Here is a 23,904-nt window from a genome sequence, read left to right as displayed (position 1 = left end):
GAAACACCATTTAAAAATCGCTCTTAAGCTAAGTTACCACAACCTCTTTGGGTTAGCCAGCTGCAATAACACAGATAAACACACTGTTAAATTAACTCCTTAAATGTTTGATTTTATGTTTTTCTTTATGGAAAGGCTAAAAATTAGACCTTCCACATTTTTAAAGGACCAATCTTAATACAGCCCAACACACATGCTTTAGCTTGTGGAGAAATCTAAAGTTTGACAGACCTGCTGTGCATAGTTATTGCTAAATTATGATTTTACAACAGTTGTTCAGGGGAGGGGTTTAGCAAACAGTCAATAGAAAAATCAACAGCTTTTGACTCTCCAGTGCAGTATGCATGCATACGTCGCATTTCCACTGAGCCAACCAGTAATGTGTCCTCCTGCCCTCCAGGGGGTGCCATGTCTGGGATGGAGCCCACAGTAGAGGTGGTGGTGCAGCCTGTCCCTGCCTACTGGTACTATATGTTGGCGGGAGGTGGTGCCCTCTTGCTGCTGGTTACTGTAACCGTGCTGGTGATACTGTGCTGCCATCGGTACCACTGGGCAACCAAGAAGACCAGCGGTAGCCATCATCATCATCACTCAGTGGTGTATCACAACAGCCAACATCCAAATCAGCAAAGTCACCAAAACTGCTACCAGAACCAAAACCTCAGCTATAATCTAATCCACAACCCCAACCAAAACCACCTGTATCCAGGTACTGGGCCAAGTCTTGAACCCAAGCTTACCATCAGACTGGAAAAAGATGATCGCTATGATTCCCAGTGTTGAAACAACTGGACTCGTGAATGATCAAATCTTATTAGAATGCTTCGTTCAAATAACAAATAATAATTCCTGGTAGAATGACGAGAGAAGTGCAACTCCTGTTGGTAAACTGTATCAGTATCCCTCAGATAAACGGAGAGAGCAGATAAACGATTCTGTTGGCTGAAGCCTGATAACAACATTGTGTTGCTGCATTTTTGATGTTCTTGAGCATACAGTGGCTTCTACAGCTGCACTACAATGAGATGGATTATGAACAGGATAAGAACAAGGTCACAACCTGTGGACAACACGTATGTGCATGAGTATGTACAAAATCAGTGTTGTAACAGCATATTTTTCTCTTCTATGAAGTCAGAGCACGATATGTCCATCTGCCCTGCTCTGAGCTGTAGCTTGGACACTGCCTGCTTCCAAATACCCTGACTGACAGTGAAGGGATTTACGCACAGGTAGAGAGAGGACACACTGTGTTTGTGTCCTTCGTAAAGAGAGGAGGCTATTTCTTTGGGACTGAATGAAGCTGCAGTTTATTTGTCCTGTAGCCCTTGAGAGACTTGAGAGTGACAGAGACAGATTAAGAACAGAAAAGGGAGAGGTAAAGGAAGAATTAGTCTGTCCAGCTGTGACTGATAGACAGCTCCTCATCCACTGTGTGTTGTTCCTTTGTTCTGTCAGCGAGGAATCCAAGTTGTGTTGTTCTCTGCCTGGTTTACACAAGGGAAAAAACAGGATGAGACGGCTTACATCGGATCCTGCACCACTACAAACAAACACGCTGTATCAAAACACATACACAGACACCACATGACTTTTCAAGACACATCTTCCCCTGAGTGCATTTTTCATTACATCCTGGATATGCCTTTTTTAAAATGTGCTTTAAAATTATTACCTCTTCACCTCCAGAACGAGGTAGTGCCTCAGTGTCAAGAGTATAGACTCTATACAATTTGCCTGGTTGTCATGGAAAGTTCATTGCCTGTGTATGTTAATGTCCAAACTAAACATTTCTGTATGTCCTGCATACATTAGACTGGGTGAATGGAACAAAACCACAGTACTCTCTATACTGAGTATTTGAAGGTGTAGGTATGCTTTTCCTTCCTGTCTGTGCAAAACAACAAAAAAAAAAAGTCTAATTTGTGGACAAAAGCCATTATATCTTGTTATCATACTTTAAAACTTAAAAATCTTTAGCATATTGTTGACATGAATATAAATTAGACAATTTGCCAGTGTTAATTATTTTCAATGAATACGTGAGACCAAGCATGCTGTGAGAAAAAGCATCTTAATTATAAAGTTTTGTTTTGAAAACCAGTGATCTAAATTCATTGGTCAGTTCTTAACAATTACTTTGTTCACTGGTGCCACACTACCGTCAGTCTACTCACAACTTTCTTGGAGTTTTTTTTTTTTTAAATTAGCTGTTCAAATGAATATATGTTAGCATCCTATTTGTTTGTTAGAATACAGTCTAGGTTTGGGGTAAACTGTACACAGTGCACTTCTGGTATGTTGTGTTAAAACATTATTTTTTGCAATGTTGACAGTAACATTAGCACTTCCTAATATTTGTTTGTTGAGGTTTGATGTCTTACATTTACTGTGAATCTTAAACAATATGTTGCATAATGTAGTGCTGGTGAATTAAACACCTTTCGTTTTCCTTTTCCTCTGTTACTGTAGCTCAGCCATGCTTCTGAGATATCCTAGTTATACAGTGTATTTTTATATGCATTGTAATAATAAGTTTGTTGTAAGTTATATAATGAGTTTGGTTGTAATAAGGCAGCAGTTTGGTTGATTGTGTTCACTGAGATGATCTTAACTTTTCCTGAATTTCATTTGATGTCAGCTCCTCCAGATAGAGTCATTTTGCAACAGCAAATGTGTCCTTCATTTAAAGCATTCACTTTTATTCTATTTTATAATAAGATTATGTAAAAAAAAAAAAAAAGTAATAATCTGCTTGGTCTTGGATTAAGCCCAGTATCAAATTTTATTCTGATGCATGCCTGTGAAACTGGGAATACCATGGCGATACTTATTTTCTTGACTTCTCAGCAACTCGCCATCTTATGTTGTGTGCTACCTCCCTACATCATTTTGTTCTTGCCCAAATCCCCCAACCTTTTTATTATCAAAACCCGTTTGTTCCTATTCTACTCCTTCCCTTCCTCGTAAATCCTCCCAGTGAAACACACAGGAGAGAAAATGAGAGGTAGAAATGGAGGAGAGCAAAATCTCTCAGAGGAGAAGGGCCCATTAAGTGAGCCCCCTTTCCCTCCAAAGAATGCGCCCAGAGATGGAGGGAGATGAAAGAAGTAAAAAAAAAACTCCTCTGTGTTCTTTCTAAAGATAGATTTCTCTTTTACTCCAAGAGGAAGGCTAACAGGGAGGCAGGTTGGGGTTTGCAATGAAGGAGGGAGTGAAGTGAGGGTGGAGGGCAGGTTGTTTCAAACACAAAAGCAGATGAAAGAAGTCTTGGTAGAATAGACTGGAAGACTGTGACGGAGATACACATTATATGCACCGCACATGGACACCAGCTAACAAACACAAAGCTGTGTTAGAAGAAAATCCAGCTTTTCCAACAAGCTATCTAATTCAGTAGTTTAAATCAGTTTCATGTGTTTTCCACTTATTTCATTATAATGTGTCTTATCAAATTCAGTTTTGTGCTTTAGTCAACAAGTATTTGACTTATTTTGTGCTCACATATCAATTTTCCTCTTCCCAGCCCCTCTCCCTTCCATTCCAATTGACTTGTGAATGATTTACATATTATGTGACTCTTTCTAGCAGCCTTGCGCTGTAACCTAATCAATATAGGTCCACAATTCAAATGATATATGGTTGTATTTATGTTGTGCTATGCATGCACTTTTCTCTTTTATTCCCTCTCTCTCTCTGTCAAACTTTTTGCAAGATTCGGAAAATATGCTGGCGTCTTTTCATGCAGCTCTTTTAAATCAACCATCCCTCACTTCCCTTTCCCTTCTCTATCACAGATTACTTTAAGGTCCTTTAATATTTCTAATTAGTTAATGGAGTTGATTGCATTCATAAAACCCTGCAGTAAGCATTTCTAGCCCCGAGGCCATCTGTATTTTTTTTTCTTTCCTCCTCCTCCTGTTTCCTCGAGAAATATTACAAGTGAAAGCACTCTAACAGTTCCTCTGGCCCCCACTGCAATAGCCTATGATGCCAAAGAGCCATCCATGTCTTTGCCTGAATAAAAAAAAGCCCCTTTTTATTCATCTCTTTACTAATTGGAGAGTGGAGATAAAATGGGGCTACAGGGAGTTTTAATCTCCTTTCAGATCCATGTGATGATTCTTCTCTGGATCCTAGCCTGAGGGCTTTAAGATCATCATTAGAAAGTGTTCAACAGTCGTCCAAAATGTCCGAGCATCTCTCTTTTTTTCATCCTGCTTCTTTTGCCATCTCTCCATTAGTTATTTAATGTTTTGTCAGGGCCTGCAGTGATTTCAGCTGACTGTGAGAAAGAAGAATAGAGGACTGTAGACTGTACGTTTACTCAGTCAGAGAACATAACACTGATTAGATGCCTTCACGTGCAAGTGTTAGGTACTTCAGCAAGACCTCTATACTGTGGTATAATTTAGAGTGTGACTACTGGGATCAACCGTATTTAGTTTAGCAGGTTTTGTTTTAATTTCAAGGTTAACTGCCTATTCTGCACTGCATAACTCCTCTTTTTACACTGAAGAACATGACAGCACTAATTTAACTAAGACAGTTCAAACTAATGTCAGCATTATTTGAAGTAGTGGCCATAATCTGCAGGCCACTCCAGAGCTTGAGACGTCTGTCTGGTTGATGGTTTTGATTGTCTGTATTTCACTGCCCCCGATCTCATTTCTCACTTTGTGTTAGTGTTAGTGATATGAAATCTCAGATCTTAGGGGTGAAATACGACTATACTGAGTTTTTGGATGATGTCATTTTTATCACAATGATGTTGCTATTGTTCTTTAAGTTCTTGTTTTATTAATTGAGGGATTTTTTAAAATCATACATTTTTCTTTATATGAATCTGTTAAAAGCAGGAAAGAGCAAGAGATGAACATGAGTTAGTTTTAATTCAAAATGTTACTAATTTAGACTTGTTTAGGTTGGATAACACCATCGTTGTATGTAATCTTGTGCACTTTCTCTATGTGAAGAAAAGATGACGACTTCATGATTGCTGTTTTGACTTGAGCTGGATTTGGCTAATTCACTAACAAACAAAACCAATAGGCCCACACAATCATGCTTTGATTTCAAAGAACTTCTCAGCAGCCAAACTTTTTATATACTGTGCACTTTTTTTGTTGGTTTTTAAATAACAAAAAGGTTTTTATTGGTTTTATTGGTTTTTATTGTAATTAAATTGAGTCCATTTCTTTTTTTCATTCTCTAATTTATTTTGGAGGTCAGTTTTGGGTCAATTTTAAAGAAAGATTGATTTAGTCACTTCTTTCATTTCAAGGAAATTATCTCATATTCAATCCATGTGCATTTTGCTTACATTCACAAAACAGTTGTACTCATTTAAAAGTATTATTTATTATATAGTTAATAAACTTCTAATACTCTTCAGTCTGTGAAGGCTGTTATAGAAGGTATAATATGGAGTAGGTATGGTGAAGGTATAATATAGTTTCATAAAAAAATGACCTTATCTAACTGAGGAAATTAAGTTCTGTATCTTTTTTCATATCTACAAAATTAGTTTTTCACCTCTTATCTTTTCAACATCTATTATGGCTTCACTTCATAATGTGTTTTTGGTTACTTTGCCCTGGCAATAAATTGCTATCAGCTGCCCAGATATCGCACTGCTCTTTTTCTATGGATTGTAATATCAATTTCCTTGAATAAAACTGAATTGAACCAGAAGTGAGCTTCCAAACCCTTCAAAGCCTTGCACTCTAGCCTGCCTCAGAAATATTAAGTGGTATTTTAGCTTGTTGAATTTCATGGTCTTGAAATAAAAAAGAAAATATATTGTAGGGAATGTGAAGGCAATAAAAGTGATATTTTTCTATGAAATAGTTTTCTGTTTTTTTTTCACTCTTCAGTCTCCCCTCTTTGCTCTCCTCCCTATCTTTCTACTCATTCTCTCAATCTCTTGACTCTTTCGATTTCTAAGCAAATAAAACAGAGCATTGATGCTTATCACATAATGAAACTTGCTGGCTTTATGCAGGTAGTCTGGGTGAAATGTTTAGTAAACCAGGATGTTATTTTCCCTTGATAGACTGAGCACAGAGCAAAACAGCTTATAGAAAATCTCCTGCCAGATCTCTTTAGAAAGTTTAAAAAAGAGCACTCTCTTTGAGGTGTTTGTGTAGTTTGATTTCCATCTACAAATGTAGCTTGTGCACTGACAACATAAGAGATGAAGTGATGGTATCACAACATAGAGCTGCTACAGCTTGACTGGATGATTGAGATTAATACCGTTATCCTTTCTTTTTCCAGACCCCAGGCCGATAGACTTTGGAAAAGATCCTGTTTTCAACCCCAAGCCACCACTCAATGGAGGTAAGATTCTCTTCTTTCCTTTCCCCAATTCTCCCCATTTCTCCTTTCTCACCTAAACCATAGTGAAAATGCTTTTTAAGTTGAAGCATGCCTATGGGTGTTCAATTTTCTTGTGATTCCACAAGAAAAAAGCCTGTGGCAACAGCGACAATCTCTGGTGTGTATGTGTGTGTGTGTGTATGTGTGTGTGAGAATGTGAGGGTGCACAGGGGGGAGAAGAGTGTGAGCGAGCATTCAAAAGTAAGTGTCTGTGTGTCGATGTGGGCATGTTGGTGTGTGTTTCCTCTCCTCCTCTTTCATGTTCCGTGGCAGACAAAGTGAGAAAGATAACTTCCTTCTGGGCACCTACAAAAACATCTGTAACAGTCTGCTTCCTGGGTGCATGTACATGTGTGCATATGTTTGTAACAATATGTGCCAACATGCATGTTCTACTATTCCTGATTTCTTCCAGCGCCTTGACAGATACAAGAAGAGTATGCCGCCTTTACCTCACTAAACAAGTCTGTTTGCTGCTTTCCTGTATTTGGCTCTCTCTGCATGTGTGTTTCAGCTTGGTCTTCCATAAAACGCTCTAAATGCAGTACTTAATTATGGATTGGCTTGTTCATCTGTATATGTTCATTAAGTGGTTTAGCATAATTGCCTATACTAAGAAGATGTGCACATTTCCACTCACCGCACACACCAGACACACCAGAGAGCACCTTTACAGTAATTGATTTCATTATGCTTCCAAATTTTTAAAGTCAATAACAACTGGGTTGTTGTTGTCAGAATTAGCCGTTCGTGAATATGTCAGCCATAAGGTGGAACATTTACCTCTGATGCAATTCATTTCTTTAAACTGAGGACTTTGAAAGAAGAAATTCTTCCTTTTGCAAAGGAAAAGTTTAAATCTTTAAGTAAGAAAACACTGGGACTACAACGACTAATCAATAAAATTGATAAAAATCAATTATTAAAATAGTATGTATAGTATTTCAATTAGTTAGATCTTGTGACGCAGTAATCTGCCACAGTACACAGTGAGCAGAGGAGTGAAAGTCACCTTTCCATAATTAAACAACTTACATATTGTTATATGGATAGTGGTGGTGCCTTCTTGTTCTGGTTTTTCTGTTATGTGGTCAGATAACCAGTCAGTCATGCAGCTCATCAGGGTTATGTTCAAGTGTATGTCTAAAAGCATATCGTTTCATTAGGCTTAATGTGCCACTCACTTTTGCTTTCAGTGTGAAATTCTAGTAAACAAGTGGCTGGTAGTCAGTCTGGTATAACTACTATATTATTGTTGTCCAAATGTTGTCTAACTTTATATGGACATTGCTGTGTACAGGACATTACTGAATCTGTTCACTGTATTTATTACTCTTTTATAACTGTATCACCATTACCCCACAGTTTAGAATTTATTATTATACCATACCATTATATTATTGTCAGTGGTCTCAATTTAAAGGATTTATGTTTCTGGACTATACTAAAGGTTTTAGCTCCTTAACTTTAAAGCATGTGCATTTTTCTAAAATTGTTACCAAGACATTTTAATTGTATATTTAATATAGCTTTAGACTCTTTAACATGTTTTCCTATTCTAAAGTCTTGAATCATAAAAGTACAGTTGTCAGTAGAAAAATATATCTACAAATCTAAAGTACATCAGTGCAGTCTGCTGAATACTGTATATGTGAGTTGTAGTAAGTAGGCTGACACATGCAGAACTACACATATGTGGTGTTTTTTTTTTAACTTTGGTGTTTTTAATTATGTATAGTTGTATACAATAGATGTGTCATGTAAGTTGTTTTTTTTCCTAATTTCCTCCTTCCTGTCCAGAATATGTGTTTCCAGAATGGCCATCCTCCTTCTCCACCCCCTCCTCTGATGTGGACCCCCCATCCATCACATTGGTGTCAGAGAAAGATAAGGACAGCGCCTGGCTCTACACGCTTGACCCAATCCTCCTCACGATCATTGTGATGAGCTCTCTAGGCGTCCTGCTAGGTGCGGTTTGCGCAGGACTGCTCCTGTATTGCACATGCTCCTACAGCGGGCTCTCCTCACGGTCCTCCACGACACTGGAGAACTACAACTTTGAGCTGTACGACGGGATCAAGCATAAAGTAAAGATAAATCAGCAGAGGTGCTGCTCAGAGGCATGAAGAGACAGAAGAGGAGGAGGAGGTAGACTCTGAAGAACGATTGGAGAGATCTGTCCTGTGATTTCTTGCAAAAATTGGACAAGGAACACATGAAAAACAAGAACTATCTGTTATTTCAATCCCCTTTGTCCCTACCAAATATCCCCCTATTCCCTCTCTCTGATGTCTAAAGGGGTAACATTCAACCCAGAGTTTCCCCACCTATTTGTGTACCAGTGGGAACTTATGTTGATCTCCCTTACATGCTATGAGGCCTAAAGTAGGGGGACATCTGATCCCAGTCTCCCTTACCTACAGTACCATATCTCCTCCGCCTGCAGGAGAGAGCCTGCTTGATTCTAAAAGCCTGTGAATGAATGAAGGAATGAATAAATGAATATGAATGACAAATATATAATCCACCAGCCACTGGTATGAAATTGAAAAGAAGACAGACTAGAGCACCCAAGACAATCTGGACATTTGGACCACAGATGACAGCACAGTCTAGGGTGAAAATATTGATGATGGGATTCTTAAAAAGAGAGGAATTTCATTAACATTCATCCATGGCTGGTTTTTTTACAGAGGGGCAATGTAAAGTTTCTCTTTATCAGCTTGAACATGAATGTGGCCAGTAGAGACGGCATGCAGAAATCAAAAAGTTCCAGCTTCTGACTGTTCGTGAAGACTTCAGCAGCCGTGGACCATTTAACGTGGTTTCTTTTGACTGAAATCAACACATATCAAATGGATGCCTAGGCCCTAAAGAGGTTTAAAAATATATCAAACCACAGAATTCAAATGAATCTAGATTTCTAATGGCAAAGAAGGAAAAGATGATGACAAATGACATTTACTTTTTTTGTTTGTTTCTGAAAGTTTTAGATATGAGTTATGTACGATTCAAGCATCCATTAACCTGCCATCCAGCGCTCAGTCGCTCCACTGTCTGCCTGCGGTCTGCGCTTTGTGAAACCAGTGGCATAGAAAAGTAATGGTGACTGTTTTTGTTCTATTTTAGACTTGTGTCTGTTTGGATAGAAAAGGTAAAGAAAAGCCAGCTTCAATTCGTAGCCGCCCTGTAGAGCTCTTACGCCATCTTTAGACTTTCTTTAGCATTGTGTTGGACTCCATGGTCTTAATTGTTTCTTAAGTCCTTTTATATTTTGGCACAGTGTCCATTACAGATTATCAGTCTTTACAAAGTGTAGAGGAAAGTTATAGTAGGAAGGAAGACAGAAAATCAGAGGTTTATCTAAATCTAACATGCTGTTTTGGAGTTGTGCTTTAGATTCAGTATTCTAGAGTTTGTCTTTGGTATATATCTATATTTTTTTGCTTTTCAAACTGTATGATGCCCAAATGATGGACAGACACTGTGTAAGCAAAATGTAAGTGATTGTTTTATTGCAACCTATGGATTGCCAAAGAACCGTGTATGTGCACAGGGGTCTGAACAAGTATTAAAAAAGGCTGGGTGGTACATGGGTTAATAGTGATGTATCATCCTGCCTTTTAGCCACCATTCTTATTGTCACCCCTTGACTGAACGATGCTCAAAAATAGAAGGAGGAAAAATGACTAAAAGAGGAGAACAGAAATCTTACCGTCAACTTTCTTGGACACACAATCGAGCCTTAAGCTAACTACAGTATACTCTGTATTGGAGGACAGCCATTAAGGAGAGCCAGTGCTGCTGGAGAGACTGATGAACAGGAGAAGACACACACCCACACCCACAGAGAGAGAGAGAGAAGCAGAGAGAAAGAGAGAGAGGGAAAAATATGATGGTTATGTTTACATGCAGGAAAAAAGTCTTACTAATTTAAATAACCTGTTCATGTCTGAATGTTTATACAGATATTATCCTGTTCTCCATACTGGGCCTACAAAAAATTCATTTTTGCTAAATATATTTTGATAGAAAATTAAAAGTACCCTGTGGAGTTTTTCATCATTACGAGCACTGGCAAGTTTGTCCATGTAGATCCCCTCACATGCTGCATGCATCTACACAGTGGCATTAATGTACCAAGAAGCAACGTTGTGTTTCCATTGCAGGATTGAAATTTATTAGAAATAATGCTTTGTAAACACATTATGAACAAGAAAATTATATTGAACACATTTGTTAGTGATACACAGTGATACACAGTATACACAGTTCTGGTGTGCAACACTGAATATCAAACTATATTTTCAAGAAAACTCAACAGGGTACTTGAATACCTTTAAATATATTGACAAAATTGTTATGTTAAACATATATGAAACTGTTTTGATACTAAAAGATGAACTAAAAGATGTTTATAAATGTTTGGGAAGGTGTGAGCACTGACTTGAAGCATAAATCTGAACCTTTGCCATTATATTTTGTATGACCAGTCATCTATCGTCCACCCAGCTCCTTCTGCATGCACAGGGTTGATGCCACACTAGTTCCAACATTACTAGCAGACTACTAGCTAGTAAACATGAAACTCAAATTCGCTATATTTGAGCAGAATTCATGGGAAACATCTGCTGTATGGAAACAGTTTCATGACAACATAAAACATGGCAGGTGAATCTGTGCATGTAAACATACTCATTAAGATACTGGCCTGACAGACACACACAGGTACAAACTGTCAATAGCATAAACCAAATCAAACATAACATGAGTGCCAGGCAGACAGGTGGATGGTGAAAGACGCAATCACAGCACAGAGGGAAGAAAAGAGGCAACAAAACAAAAGACACATAGGGAGGAAAAGTCAGTGACCCAGACAGCTAGTTTAAAAATGAAATTGGAGGACCAGACGCTGACCTCTCCATGTCTGCTTTTTATTTTTCTTTTGCCAGTCTGCTCAGCCATATCAGATAAAGGTCAATCCTAAAAGTCAGTTTTGTGTTTTCTGAATCTGTATAACTTCCTGGTCAAGTTGTTAAATCTGAGGATGAGGGGGTTGGATAAAAAGGAGCAAAAGAAGCAGACAGGGGAAAAAAGAGTAGACCATGTCATACCTGTTGTATCTTTGCCTGGAGCCCTGTTCTTTCTTAGTGTGTTTCTCTCTCGTCTCTCCTCATTCAAGGGCATGCATGGATATAGCCAGGAGGCCTATAGCGATGAAATAAACAGCAAAAATAAGAGGATTATAAATAGGAGTTGAAAAGTGGTCAGGGAAAGAGAGCTGGAAGGAGGGAACAATACAGAGGCGATTTTCTGTCCATCTGACTGTGTCCATCCAACGTTTTCCAAGTGCCTTGGAGCTCTCATGTCTCTCGATCTCTCTCACATTGCTCTCCCTAATCTTAATCTGACTTTTGTTCTCTCTGACATGCACATATGAAACAGTGAGCACTAATTAGAAAGTACATTGTGAGACACATGATAGTGCACATATGGAAAAACTACACCTATAGTTTGCATAAAACACTTGAATGATCGTCTCTTTCGCTCCGTCTCTCTTGCTCGACTCTCCTCTTTCCTTCTGGAAGTCCAGATAGTATTACCTCTTCTGTCTTGATGGATACAGACACACACAGCTGACAGAAACACATTCATTTGCACACGACATGAAGACACATCTACGGCACTGGCCAGATAACTCAAATTGTTGTTTGTAGACTTTGTACAGAAATGTTTCTTTTTTTAATGTTATTATTATTTAATAAAGGCTAAATAACAAGTGATTTGGTTGTGTTTGTATTTGTTTGTCTATATGTTTGAAATGATGAGTCAGTGCCACTAAGAGCAAACTACCATTTAGTCTCACCTTTGCTCCAGCACATTGTAGACAATTGAATTAGAGCCTAAAGCCACAGGAGTACAGCAGTGCTAATTTTAGCATGCTAGCATGCACACCATCATGATTAAATCAAATCAATCTTCATTTATATAGCACTTTATAAACAACTCCAAGATTAACCAAAATGCTTCACAAAATTAAAAATCCAGACAAGGAATAAAAGGGAAAAAAAATAGGTAAGATCAAAACACAGTTCAGCAGAGGAAAGAGAATCCCTAGTGATGGAAGCCAGGGCAAAAATAAGTTTTAAGTCTAGATTTGAATGTACTTAAATCATCAGGAAAATAACAAGTTCCACAGTCTCAGCACAGAGGCTGAAAAACCCTAATTATGAAAAGTTTGTCTTCTTAGGTACAAGAAATTCTGTGCAGAAGCCCAAACATGCCTACTGGTCTGATGGAAATTAAAAACAAACTATATAATCTTAAAATCCATCCATCCATTATCTATATCTGCTTATTCCTTAACCAGGGTCACAGGGATCTGCTGGAGCCTATCCCAGCTCTCTTTGGGTGAAAGGCAGGGGTCCACCCTGGACAGGTCACCAGTCCATCACAGGGCCACATAGAGACAAACAACCTCACACACTCACACTCACTCCTATGGGCAATTTAGAGTCACCAATCAACCTAACATGCATGTTTTTGGACTGTGGGAGGAAACCAGAGTACCTGGAGAAAACCCACGCAAGCACAGGGAGAACATGCAGACTCCATACAGAAAGGCCCCTGATGGGTTTCAAACCAGGAACCTTCTTGCTGTGAGGCAACAGTGCTAACCACTAATCCCCAATGCTGCCCAATGTGTGTGTGGAGAGTGAAAGGCATATATGACACACTTTGTGCCTTTCTATTTGGGGGAGGTGGGCTGTTCCATCCACCACAATTAAAACCCAGACAGCTCCTAAGCCCTCTGAAAACCCTGAACATTATATGCAGGACGGTATCTGCACTAAGGGCAGCAATGTACCAATGCACTCAGGTCTAATGGAGATTAGCTAGTAAATTTACACGCTTAACTACTTTATCTGAAACGTGTAGCGATGTAACATAATTGATGAAAGTTTGAACTAACTGGTTTACTGCTGGAGATGACACACATTGTGTCATCAACATTATCAAAATGTGTGTGTGTGTGTTTCAGTGTGTGGGCAGAAATACACCAACACATTCAAGAAATAAGAAGTAAGGCCATGAGTTGTAAAACTACACCAAAAGGAATTTCTGTTCAGAGACAAGATTATTTTAATCCAAGGCCCACAGAACTGCAGTAGAATGCCCTACATCCCTGACCATCTGCTCCACTTTACAGTGCTTCTTAATTGGCTCTAAGTGTGTACAGTATAATGCTAAAGTTTGGTTTTAGTCCACTAATTAGCTTAGCAAGCCATTGTTACTGATCTCTCTGCATCAGCTGTTCTTCAACCCTTTCTTCTTTTTCTCTTCTCACATCACATTTATTCTTTGCTTCGTTGTCTCACTGTTACTGCACTCCTCAGGACACTGACCTGGTTCTCACACTTCCTCTGACATAAAAGCATGTACACACAAATGGTCCAAACAAGAGGAGCGTCCACATGTCTGCACACACACTAGGTGAGTGCAATATACTATAACACTGGCTCACCCAAACTCAAGCATACAAGTGTCTGTACGCCTGTAGATGCACAGATACACACACACACACAAACATACTGCCTTGAGCTAAAGTTTTATTGACATTTTCATAGAAAATGGTTTTAAAATAAAATATTCCTTATATCTCAAGCATCTTAAGCACAAAGACAGCTTTAAAAATAAGCATAGTGCCTGGTTGACCTTAGCTATTTTGATATTGAAACCCTGATTTTTGAAGGCCTACTTGCAACCTTGACTGTCCAAATTCATGAGGTCAGATAAAAGGCTAGTACATTAAATTTCCAACTGTGACATCATCTGTAGGTTCACATACCAAGTATAAGAGCCAACAATAATATCTAAACTGCCTACTAACCGGGTGCTTTTGTTAAAGATGACACTCAGCTGTATCTATCTATGAAACCGGTTAACACAAACCAGTTAACCAGACTTCAAGCGTGTCTAACTGACATAAAGGCCTGGATGGCCAGTAACTTTCTACTTTTAAATTAAGAGAAAACAGAAGTTATTGTATTTGGGCCTAAAAACCTCAGGAATAGCTTTTCTAAAATTATAGCTACTTTAGATGGCATAGCCCTGGCCTCCAGTACTAATGTGAAAAACCTTGGAGTTATTTTTGACTAGGACATGTCCTTTAACTCAAACATAAAACAAATCTCTAGAACTGCCTTCTTTCACTTGCACAACATTGCCAAAATTAGGAACATCCTGTCTCAAAATGACACAGAAAAACTAGTCCATACATTTGTCTATTTGTTGTTTATTGTTGCTGTTCTTTTCTCTCCCCTCTATCCATTCACCCCAACCAGTCGAGGCAGATGGCCGCCCAAACTGAGCCTGGTTCTGCTGAAGGGTTTTTCTTCTGTTAAAGGGAGTTTTTCCTCTCCACTGACACCAAGTGCTGCTCATAAGGGATTTGTTGGGTTTTTTGTTTTTGTAAAGTGCATTGAGATGATTTGTATTGTGATTTGGCGCTATACAAATAAACTGAATTGAATTGAATTGAATTGGAGTGTGCACTGATGCCGGCCAGCAGTTCCATGCCCAGCACAGAGTAAACCTGCATAATCGTCAGCAATTGTAACAAACCCAGTAACACAGATGTTCCTCAGGGGTGGGGGAGCCCAGCAACACTCTTTGTAGTGAACAAAAAGGTGTGCATTCTACATAACATGCCAGGACATGCACCAGGCAAAGAAGATATGACACAGCCTCCTCTGTGGACACATGGAGAGGAGGAAAGACACCCTCCAGTGTGCTAAACACCAAATTCCTCTGCTGTAGTAACTGGAGAAAAGACAAAACCATGGGGAGAGGTCATGCAACGGAGGAAATACCATTTTCACCATCACCATCGCTGAAAAGCAGCCTATTTTGCCCCATAAAAAGCACACATCCTGGATGGTAACAACAACGTCGGTGGGAAAATTCCAAGCCCTCTAAGTAAATCCCTCTCAGTGGCCAGACACACAGGGGCTGCAATATTACTGGGGGGCTAAAGATTGTCCCCCCACCTGCAAGAGAGCATCCTGTCTCCATGGAATTTTCCACAGAGGAATTGCCAGCATGCACTGCAACAGCAGAAACCACAACACTCAGGGCCATTCTGGAGCTATCAGAATCACTTCCAGAGCCTCCTTCTGAACCCGAGCCAGCAGTGGAGGGATAAGGACAGGGAGGATCAGGGAGGGACTGCATAGAGAAGGCAATGAGGCCACAGACAATGAGCAAACCATCTAACCCCAGCAGGGGATTGTCCTTCACCTGCAGAGAAACCCAGTGGTCGCACTGTGCATTGTCACAAGCTGCAAAAAGATCCACTGCCACCTGTCCGAACCTACTCTATATCTGAGCCACAAGGCTTCGATTGAGATGCCAATCTCCCATGCGAAAACTGCTGCAGGACATAAATGTCTGTGGCCACGTTGCATTCTCCTACAATGGGCTGCACTTTTACGGAGAGATGTGTGTAAGTCCCCAGCAACAGGTGATGAGCGAGGGAGAGGAGATGGCTCCCCGCACATGCCTGTTAATATATGCCACTGCCATCATGGTGTCTGTCTGGACCAGAACATGGCGGCCCTTCAACAGTGGGGAGAAGCGCCGGAGTTCCAGTTCAACTGGAGTCAACTAATGAGTCAACGGTTGCCCCGATGAATGCACTGCAGGAGCTGAGCCGTCGTGAGCATGTGAAACCTTCTGACCTGCATCGATTTATTGAGCTGTGTCAGATCAAAAATGGGCCTCATTTCTCCCGATTTCTTGGAAATCGGGAAATAATGGGAGTAAAATCCACAGGCCGTATCCACTGGCGGAACAATGGAAATAAATCCATTTGACAACAGATTTTGTATCTCTGTTAGCAGTGCCCATGCATGTACCGGTGAGGTAAGGCACGGAGGAAGGGGCCATACCAACTGAAGAGTATGTCACGGACTTGACAGACTTGTCCATCCAGCGGTACAACTTGCAACACCTGCACCACTGTGAATGAAAAGTAGAGAAGGGATAAGGGGAATTAGAATTAGCAACGGGGTCTGACAAATCACTGTCTGTGAGCGTTCTCTCCTAAACATGTTTATTAAAAATTTGAACAATGATCATGACTAACAATTCACCACATACATATATTCCCTGTGTCAGAACATCCACTGCTTATGAGGAGGTTTGGTTGCCAGGGTGAACCAGGAGCCGGAGCTGGTGGTACTGATGGTTGAGGGCGGAGGTTAGAAGCAGGAGCCTGGGGGCCAGGAGGATGTCGCGGCCTCGGTCACTAATCACGGTGGCCCCGCCATCCCCCTGTGAGGCGAGGAGTGGCAGTGACATAACCATCTTCAGGATGTAAGAGAGATGTAGCCAGATGTTTCTATGCGCCATTGTCTGCCAGGTGGCAATGTGGGCCACTCCCACGGTGATAGAGGTGCAGAGGGCCATGATAACACCCTCAATCTTGCTAACTTGCGAACCTTGTCCAAACTTTCTCGGTGAGATCAGAAGAAAGGGCCTTAGAGTCTGCTGCTAGTTCAGAAAGGAAGTGAGCAGCGGCCGTCTGGAAGGCACATTGGTGGGACCTGTCTGCTAGCTTAGCAGTTAACATATCCTTCAGCATAGGAGGGGCAAGCAGCCATCCAGCACGTAAACCACACTTTACCCTGAACAGCTCAGAGCTCTCACAGAGCCTGGCATAGCTGTGGGAAAACCCCCACCGTTAGGTCGGCCACCTGTATGTTACAGGTTACAATATTACTTTCTAAGGTGGATAATTATTACTTTTAAATTTACTCTTGCCTATCTCCCTAAACAAAGACCTGATCTAATATAAAGTTACTAGGTCATACCTCATGTTTAAAACTGGTCGAGAAAGTAGCAGAATCTAATTCTGGACTATTGTTTAGAGACAGTGATGGTGTGTTAAAGCCTGTTCCTCCAATGACCGCTGTCTTGCAGAGTGCACACACACCCAACAACAGCTTTTCTTTTGGCCTGCCATCGAGTTATTTAGGTAATGCAATTACATTAAATATACAGTATTGTTCAAATTAATAGCAGTACAATGTGACTAACCAGTATAATCCAGGTTTTTAGTATATTTTTTATTGCTACATGGCAAACAAGTTACCAGTAGGTGCAGTAGATTCTCAGAAAACAAACAAGACCCAGCATTCATGATATGCACACTCTTAAGGCTGTGCAATTGGGCAATTAGTTGAAAGGGGTGTGTTCAAAAAAATAGCAGTGTGGCATTCAATCAGTGAGGTCATCAATTTTGTGAAAAAACAGGTGTGAATCAGGTGATCAGGTGATCATTTTAGCTGAACAGCCTAAAATGTTTTGCACCTCTCTTTAGGTTTTCCCCTCTCCAATCAACTTTTTAATCAAAGTACGCTGTTCTTCTGAACAATGTCTTGAACGACCCATTTTCCTCAGGCTTTCAAATGCATGTTCAACAAGTGCTGGCTTCATCCTTAAATAGGGGCCACCTGATTCACACCTGTTTTTTTCACAAAATTGATGACCTCACTGATTGAATGCCACACCCCTTTCAACTAATTGCCCAATTGCACAGCCTTAAGAGCGTGCATATCATGAATGCTGGGTCTTGTTTGTTTTCTGAGAATCTACTGCACCTACTGGTAACTTGTTTGCCATGTAGCAATAAAAAATATACTAAAAACCTGGATTATTCTGGTTAGTCACATTGTACTGCTATTATTTTGAACAATACTGTAAACTGGCTTGTCACCATAATAGGGCAAATTTAAATTACAAGATCTGTCTGTACATATGGTAGAACATTTGCATCTCCTCTAAACCAACAGAGCTCCTTTGCTATCTGAAGCCAACAACAATCTCTGAGTTTCCTGGAGACCTGGGACGTATAGCCGCATATCCTTCTCCATGGCCTCTTAGCTCCTTCACAGTCATCATTTTTACTGAATATGGGGTTTGTAGCTCCAGCTTTTGCTGCTTCACACCATTCTGTGGCATGCAGACATTAGCATTTGTTAGCTAACTGCCTACATGTCCTAACTTTGTTAGAATCCAAATCAGTTACTCTACTTAGCATAAGCGTGCAGCTTCTTGAAAAGTTTCTTCAAAAGGATGTGATATTTTTAGGTGTGGTAAGCACTTTAAAGTCTTAGCAGGGGTTTCGGTCACCATTTGATTTTGTCCTTTTCAAAACAAGTTGAAAATACTGACAATATTTCCACTTAAAAAAAACACAAGTGTGCCATTGGTCATGATTCCCAAAAGCAAGAGTTCTAAAAAAAAACAAAACAAACAAGACATGGATCTACTCGTTGACAGATGACACATTTAAGGACATTCTATGTCCAACTACATTAAGACAAACAAGACAATCTAAAAACCCAGAATTTACAATATGGCCATACAAAATCCTGAAACGTGTTGATCGTCCCAAAAAACAACAAAAAAAGTCAGAGATGTTTGAAGTGGGGTGGTGGTCGGGGCTGCCATCACCACTGTGGCCCTTCCACCCATCAACTTCCCTTTACCACACAAAACATTTTTTAATAAAATAATATTAAAAAATAAGCACATACTTGCCTCACTTTCATATTTTTATAGGTCTATCCTTATAAAACAAATAATGTGACCTATAATACATTATATATATTGTGGCGAACTAGAAGCTGGCTAAGAAGGTAACTATGAGAGCTAGCAAGAACTCACACTCACACAGTGTCTCTTTTCTTATTGGCGCCCGTGCCCCATACACCGCACGACTCCGAACACGTATTTATTTAGTCACACAACACAGAGCATAATAACAGCTCCAACAACTTGCATACAGCAACCCGAGAAGGGTCCTTCCCCCAGCAGCCTCCCACAGTCACGGTATCTTAATCCCCTTCCCCGAACTCACAACCCCTTTTCCACCTTATAACCCCCCACAATAACCTACATACACACAGTGAACAATTAATACATGAACATGAACAGTAGAACACAGAAAACAACACCAATAACCAGCTTTCCTTTTTACCCACAATCCTCTGCGTCAAGCGCCCTCCTATGGCCGCTACATAGCCCCCACCTGAGGGGTCAAGTGTCCCCACTGACCTCATCACCCAACACAAAGTCTCTTAAGTGTCCAGGAGTCCGCCGACTCCGCACTGGTCTCCCCTCGCCCTCAGGCCTGGTGGATGGCCCTGGCACCGAGCCTATATTGTCCATGCTACCGTCCCCAGGGGCAGAGGCAGACTCCCCTCCCCCACCCCCTCCAGTTGAAATCAAAGGATGGTAGGGGGCCAACCGGTCCTTATGCAGAACCACTGTCTTGCCGCCATCTGGCATCCTTATCCGGAACACCACATCCGAAAGACGCCCCACCACAGACCCTGGTCCCCGCCAGTGACTATTGAGCTTTGGGGAGACACCCCTCTTTCGCACAGGGCAATAAACCCACACCTGGTCCCCCACTTGAAATGTCCCCCCATAACACCGGTTGTCGTAAGCCCGCTTTTGTCTTACCCCTGCATTCTTCTGGTCCTGTCGTGCCAGGTCATGCACCACCTGAAGCCTCTCTTGCAGCCTCCGGTAATAATCCAACTCCATTCCCCCAACTATTTCCAGCTCAGGGGGTGCCCCAAACACCAGGTCCACTGGGGTACGAAGTTCCCTCCCAAACATCAGTGCAGCAGGGGTGCACTGACTAGATTCCTGTACCGCCATCCTATATGACCACAGAACCAGAGGCAGGTGCTGGTCCCAGTCCCTCTGATGCCGATCAGTAAGAATGGCCAGCTGAGTAGCCAGAGTCTGGTTAAACCGCTCCACCAGGCCATCACTCTGGGGGTGAAGGGGCGTCGTCCTCGTCTTCCTCACCCCCATCCGGTGGCACACTTCACGGAACAGACGGCTTTCAAAATTCCGCCCTTGGTCGCTATGGAGTTCCCCCGGTGCCCCAAACCTGGCGAACATCTCCTCTACCAGTTTCTGCGCCGTCGTCGAAGCACTCTGGTCCGGCACCGCATACGCCTCAGGCCACTTGGTGAAGTAGTCCATTGCTACCAAAACGTAGCGGTTACCGGAGTCAGTAGTTGGAAATGGACCTAGCACATCCACTCCCACCCGCTCCATGGGGGCCCCCACCAAGTACTGCTGTAAGGGACCTCGAGTGCGCTGGCTGGGTCCCTTCTGTGCCGTACAGGTGTCACAGCAATGGACGTGCAATTCCACGTCCTGCCGACAGCCGGGCCAGTAGAACCGCTGCCTCAGTCTCTTCCAAGTCTTTGCGTTCCCGTAATGGCCTGACCCCACCGCGCCATGAACCATCTGGAGAACCTCTGCCCTCAGGGCCCGAGGTACCAACAGCTGCAGCAGATCGGTCCCCCGGCCAGGGGCATGCCATCGTCGATGGCGCACCCCCTCGTGACACTCTAGGTTGTTCCACTGGGAATGCAGCACCTTCACCTCCGGCCCCTCCGCTGCTATGGTTTTCCAGTCCGGACACTGCTGTGCCTCCAGCCACCCTTTCACCATGGCCAGAGCGGGATCTGCTGCCTGCTGTTGTCGCAGCTGGGCCTTGGTGAACAGGTGGTCACCTGCTGCTTGCCCAGCCGATGACGTCACAGATGGTCCCCCACCTCTACTGTGCAGCTCCGCCGCAGCTACGCCGGGGCCTGTGGGGCCAGATACTCGTTCTACCACCATCGCCAGCCCTGACCCCTCTCTCTCCTCCTGGCGCTGGCAGTGACGGCACATCCCCTCCGCACAGGGTCGCCTGGAGAGGGCATCAGCATTGGCATGTCGATGCCCTGGTCGATGTTGGACCTCAAACCGATACTCCTGCAGCACTTCCAACCACCTCGCCACCTGGCCCTCGGGCTGCCGGAAGGTGAGCAACCAGGTGAGCGAAGCATGGTCAGTGCGCAAGAGGAACTGACTGCCCAACAGATATGGCCTGAAGTGTCTCACCGCCAGAATCACAGCAAGCAACTCCCGTCTGGTGACACAGTAGTTGCGCTCTGCCCGGTTCAGACTGCAACTGTAGTAGGCCACCACTCTCTCTGCACCGCCCTCCATCTGTGAGAGAACCGCCCCGACTCCCACATTGCTGGCATCGGTATCCAAAATGAAGGGCTGCTGGGGATAGGGATAAGCCAACACTGGGGCGTCAACCAACGCCATCTTGAGCTGTTGAAAGGCGGCATCGCACGCCTGAGTCCATCCGAAGGCTCGTCCCTTTTCAGTCAGCCGATGTAGGGGGCTGGCAATGCTGGCAAAGTTCCTTACGAACCTCCTGTAATACGACGCCAGCCCCAGAAAACTCCGCAGCTCACTGATGGTGGTTGGTGTCGGCCAGTCCTTCACGGCTGCCACCTTACCAGGGTCAGTAGCCACCCCTTGACCGCTGACCACATGTCCCAAAAACATTGTGTCCCTGGCCATCAGGTTGCACTTGGCCGGGTTCAGCCGCAACCCGGCCTGCCGGATGGCAGAGAACACTTCCCTGAGGTTCTTCAAAGCCCCCCCAAAGTCACTGGCATGCACCAAGAGGTCATCCAAATACACTACACAGCGATCTCTGGGGATCCCATTGAGCACCCTCTCCATCAGGCGCTCGAATGTTGCAGGGGCATTACATAGTCCAAATGGCATGACCCGGAACTGCCACAGTCCCTCCCCGATTGTGAAGGCAGTCTTGGGTTTTGCCTCTGGTGTTAGCTCTACCTGCCAGTATCCACTGCGCAAGTCAAGGGAGCTGAACCAGGACGACCCTGCTACATGATCCAACGCGTCGTCGATGCGGGGCAAAGGGTATGAATCCTTCTTGGTGACTGCATTAAGGCGACGGTAGTCCACACAGGGCCGCCATCCTCCCCCTTTCTTTTTCACTAGTACTACCGGAGCGGCCCAGGGACTGTTGGAGGGCTCAATAATCCCGTTACTGGCCATAGCTTGAATTAGGTCCTCTGCAATCTGTCGTTTGGCCAGGGGCAGTCTATGGGGTCGGAGGCGAATAGGTTGTGCGTCACCAGTCTCTATATGATGCTGCACCAGTCCTGTTTGAGTGCAGTCCTCACTCACACGCAAGAACTCACTCACACAGTGTCTCTTTTCTTATTGGCGCCCGTGCCCCATACACCGCACGACTCCGAACGCGTATTTATTTAGTCACACAACACAGAGCATAATAACAGCTCCAACAACTTGCATACAGCAACCCGAGAAGGGTCCTTCCCCCAGCAGCCTCCCACAGTCACGGTATCTTAATCCCCTTCCCCGAACTCACAACCCCTTTTCCACCTTATAACCCCCCACAATAACCTACATACACACAGTGAACAATTAATACATGAACATGAACAGTAGAACACAGAAAACAACACCAATAACCAGCTTTCCTTTTTACCCACAATCCTCTGCGTCAAGCGCCCTCCTATGGCCGCTACAATATATTTATATATATATTATAAATAAAAATGCTGCCTATAGTCCAGCTAGCTTGAATGAATGTTGACGTCCTACAGTTCAATGGTTGAAGTTTATCAGAGTGAGGCTGTGCCAGGATACCCCACTCATTAAATGCCCCTTATCCAATCAGAAATAAATTGTTTAAGTGGGACTAACAGTAATATAAAAAAAACATCAACACAAAGGGTGTGCGGTTAAATTAGGCTAGCAGTAGCAATGGCACAAAAGCATATTTTTAACTACTTTTCACTCTGACCCTGAGCCAGTTAAATGCCTGAGAGGCACAGAAACAGAAACAGCAGGTGAACATTTGACCCCTGACCCTCCCAGAGGAGGCAGCTGCAGCTAGCTGCGATCAGTACTTGTCCTTCTCCACCTGGTGGTGAGAATAAACACATTTTTTTGTGAAATCAAAGCGATAATAATTACTGCTATGTTGCTCTGTCCAATGTGTTCAACCACCCAACTCACAGTAAAATCCAGCACTCCTCTAAAATAAAATACTGATAGTGACAACATCTCTGTCTGTATTTTGTTATGCAAGCAGCTTATCGTTTAGAGTGATTCTTTTCAGCAAAGACGGCGTTATGGTCAAGTGACTGAGCCCCTAGTAGCTATAGTAACTATGACAGCAGCAAAGGAGAACGGTGTCACTTGTGTGAGTTTGTGTGTTCGCAGTCATGTGTGGCTTACAGCCATTCGTAAGGAAGATGTGTGCAAGCACAAATAATTTGATTATCTTTATTATTTCTACCTTCTTGGCATTGCAGATCAAATATACTGCCTACAGCTCAGACTTTAGTAGACTGGAACCACACTGATGCTTCTGCCCTTTGCTCCTTGCTTGCATTGTTGGCATAAGCCTACAGTTTTTCCCATCATACATCACCCCACAAAATCAGTTTTAATTTAATGGAAAAATGATTTGTGTAGCAAATAATTTGGTTAATGATTTGTTTAATTTTTCTCCCTTACTGCCTTCCTTCCATCTTTGCTTCCACACCGTTATTTTTTTCTTTCTCTTCTTCAAGCTGAATCCCTCAA

At 42.5% G+C, this 23,904-nt stretch overlaps 1 protein-coding gene across 8 annotated transcripts in view; it reads left to right on the top strand.

Moving 5' to 3' along the window:
• LOC113123098 (neuropilin-2-like) overlaps positions 1–11,461 on the top strand; it is a 96,121-nt gene extending 84,660 nt beyond the window's left edge. For 3 of the 8 annotated variants that reach the window (XM_026294885.1, XM_026294889.1, XM_026294884.1), the window contains 2 exons: positions 6,280–6,342; positions 8,182–11,461. In XM_026294885.1, coding sequence (XP_026150670.1) covers positions 6,280–6,342; positions 8,182–8,507 — 389 coding nt within the window. In that variant the 3' untranslated portion in view covers positions 8,508–11,461. Of the gene's footprint in view, positions 1–400; positions 5,843–6,279; positions 6,343–8,181 lie in introns of those variants that run through there. The other 5 variants (XM_026294887.1, XM_026294890.1, XM_026294886.1 and 2 more) reach the window with 2 other exon arrangements.
• Positions 11,462–23,904: the final 12,443 nt, after the last annotated feature.

The sequence above is a fragment of the Mastacembelus armatus genome, chromosome 21 (genome assembly GCF_900324485.2).
Source record: "Mastacembelus armatus chromosome 21, fMasArm1.2, whole genome shotgun sequence".
NCBI lineage: Eukaryota > Metazoa > Chordata > Actinopteri > Synbranchiformes > Mastacembelidae > Mastacembelus > Mastacembelus armatus.
The sequence above is the reverse complement of the archived record's forward strand: the minus strand, read 5'-3'. Positions and strand labels throughout refer to the sequence as shown.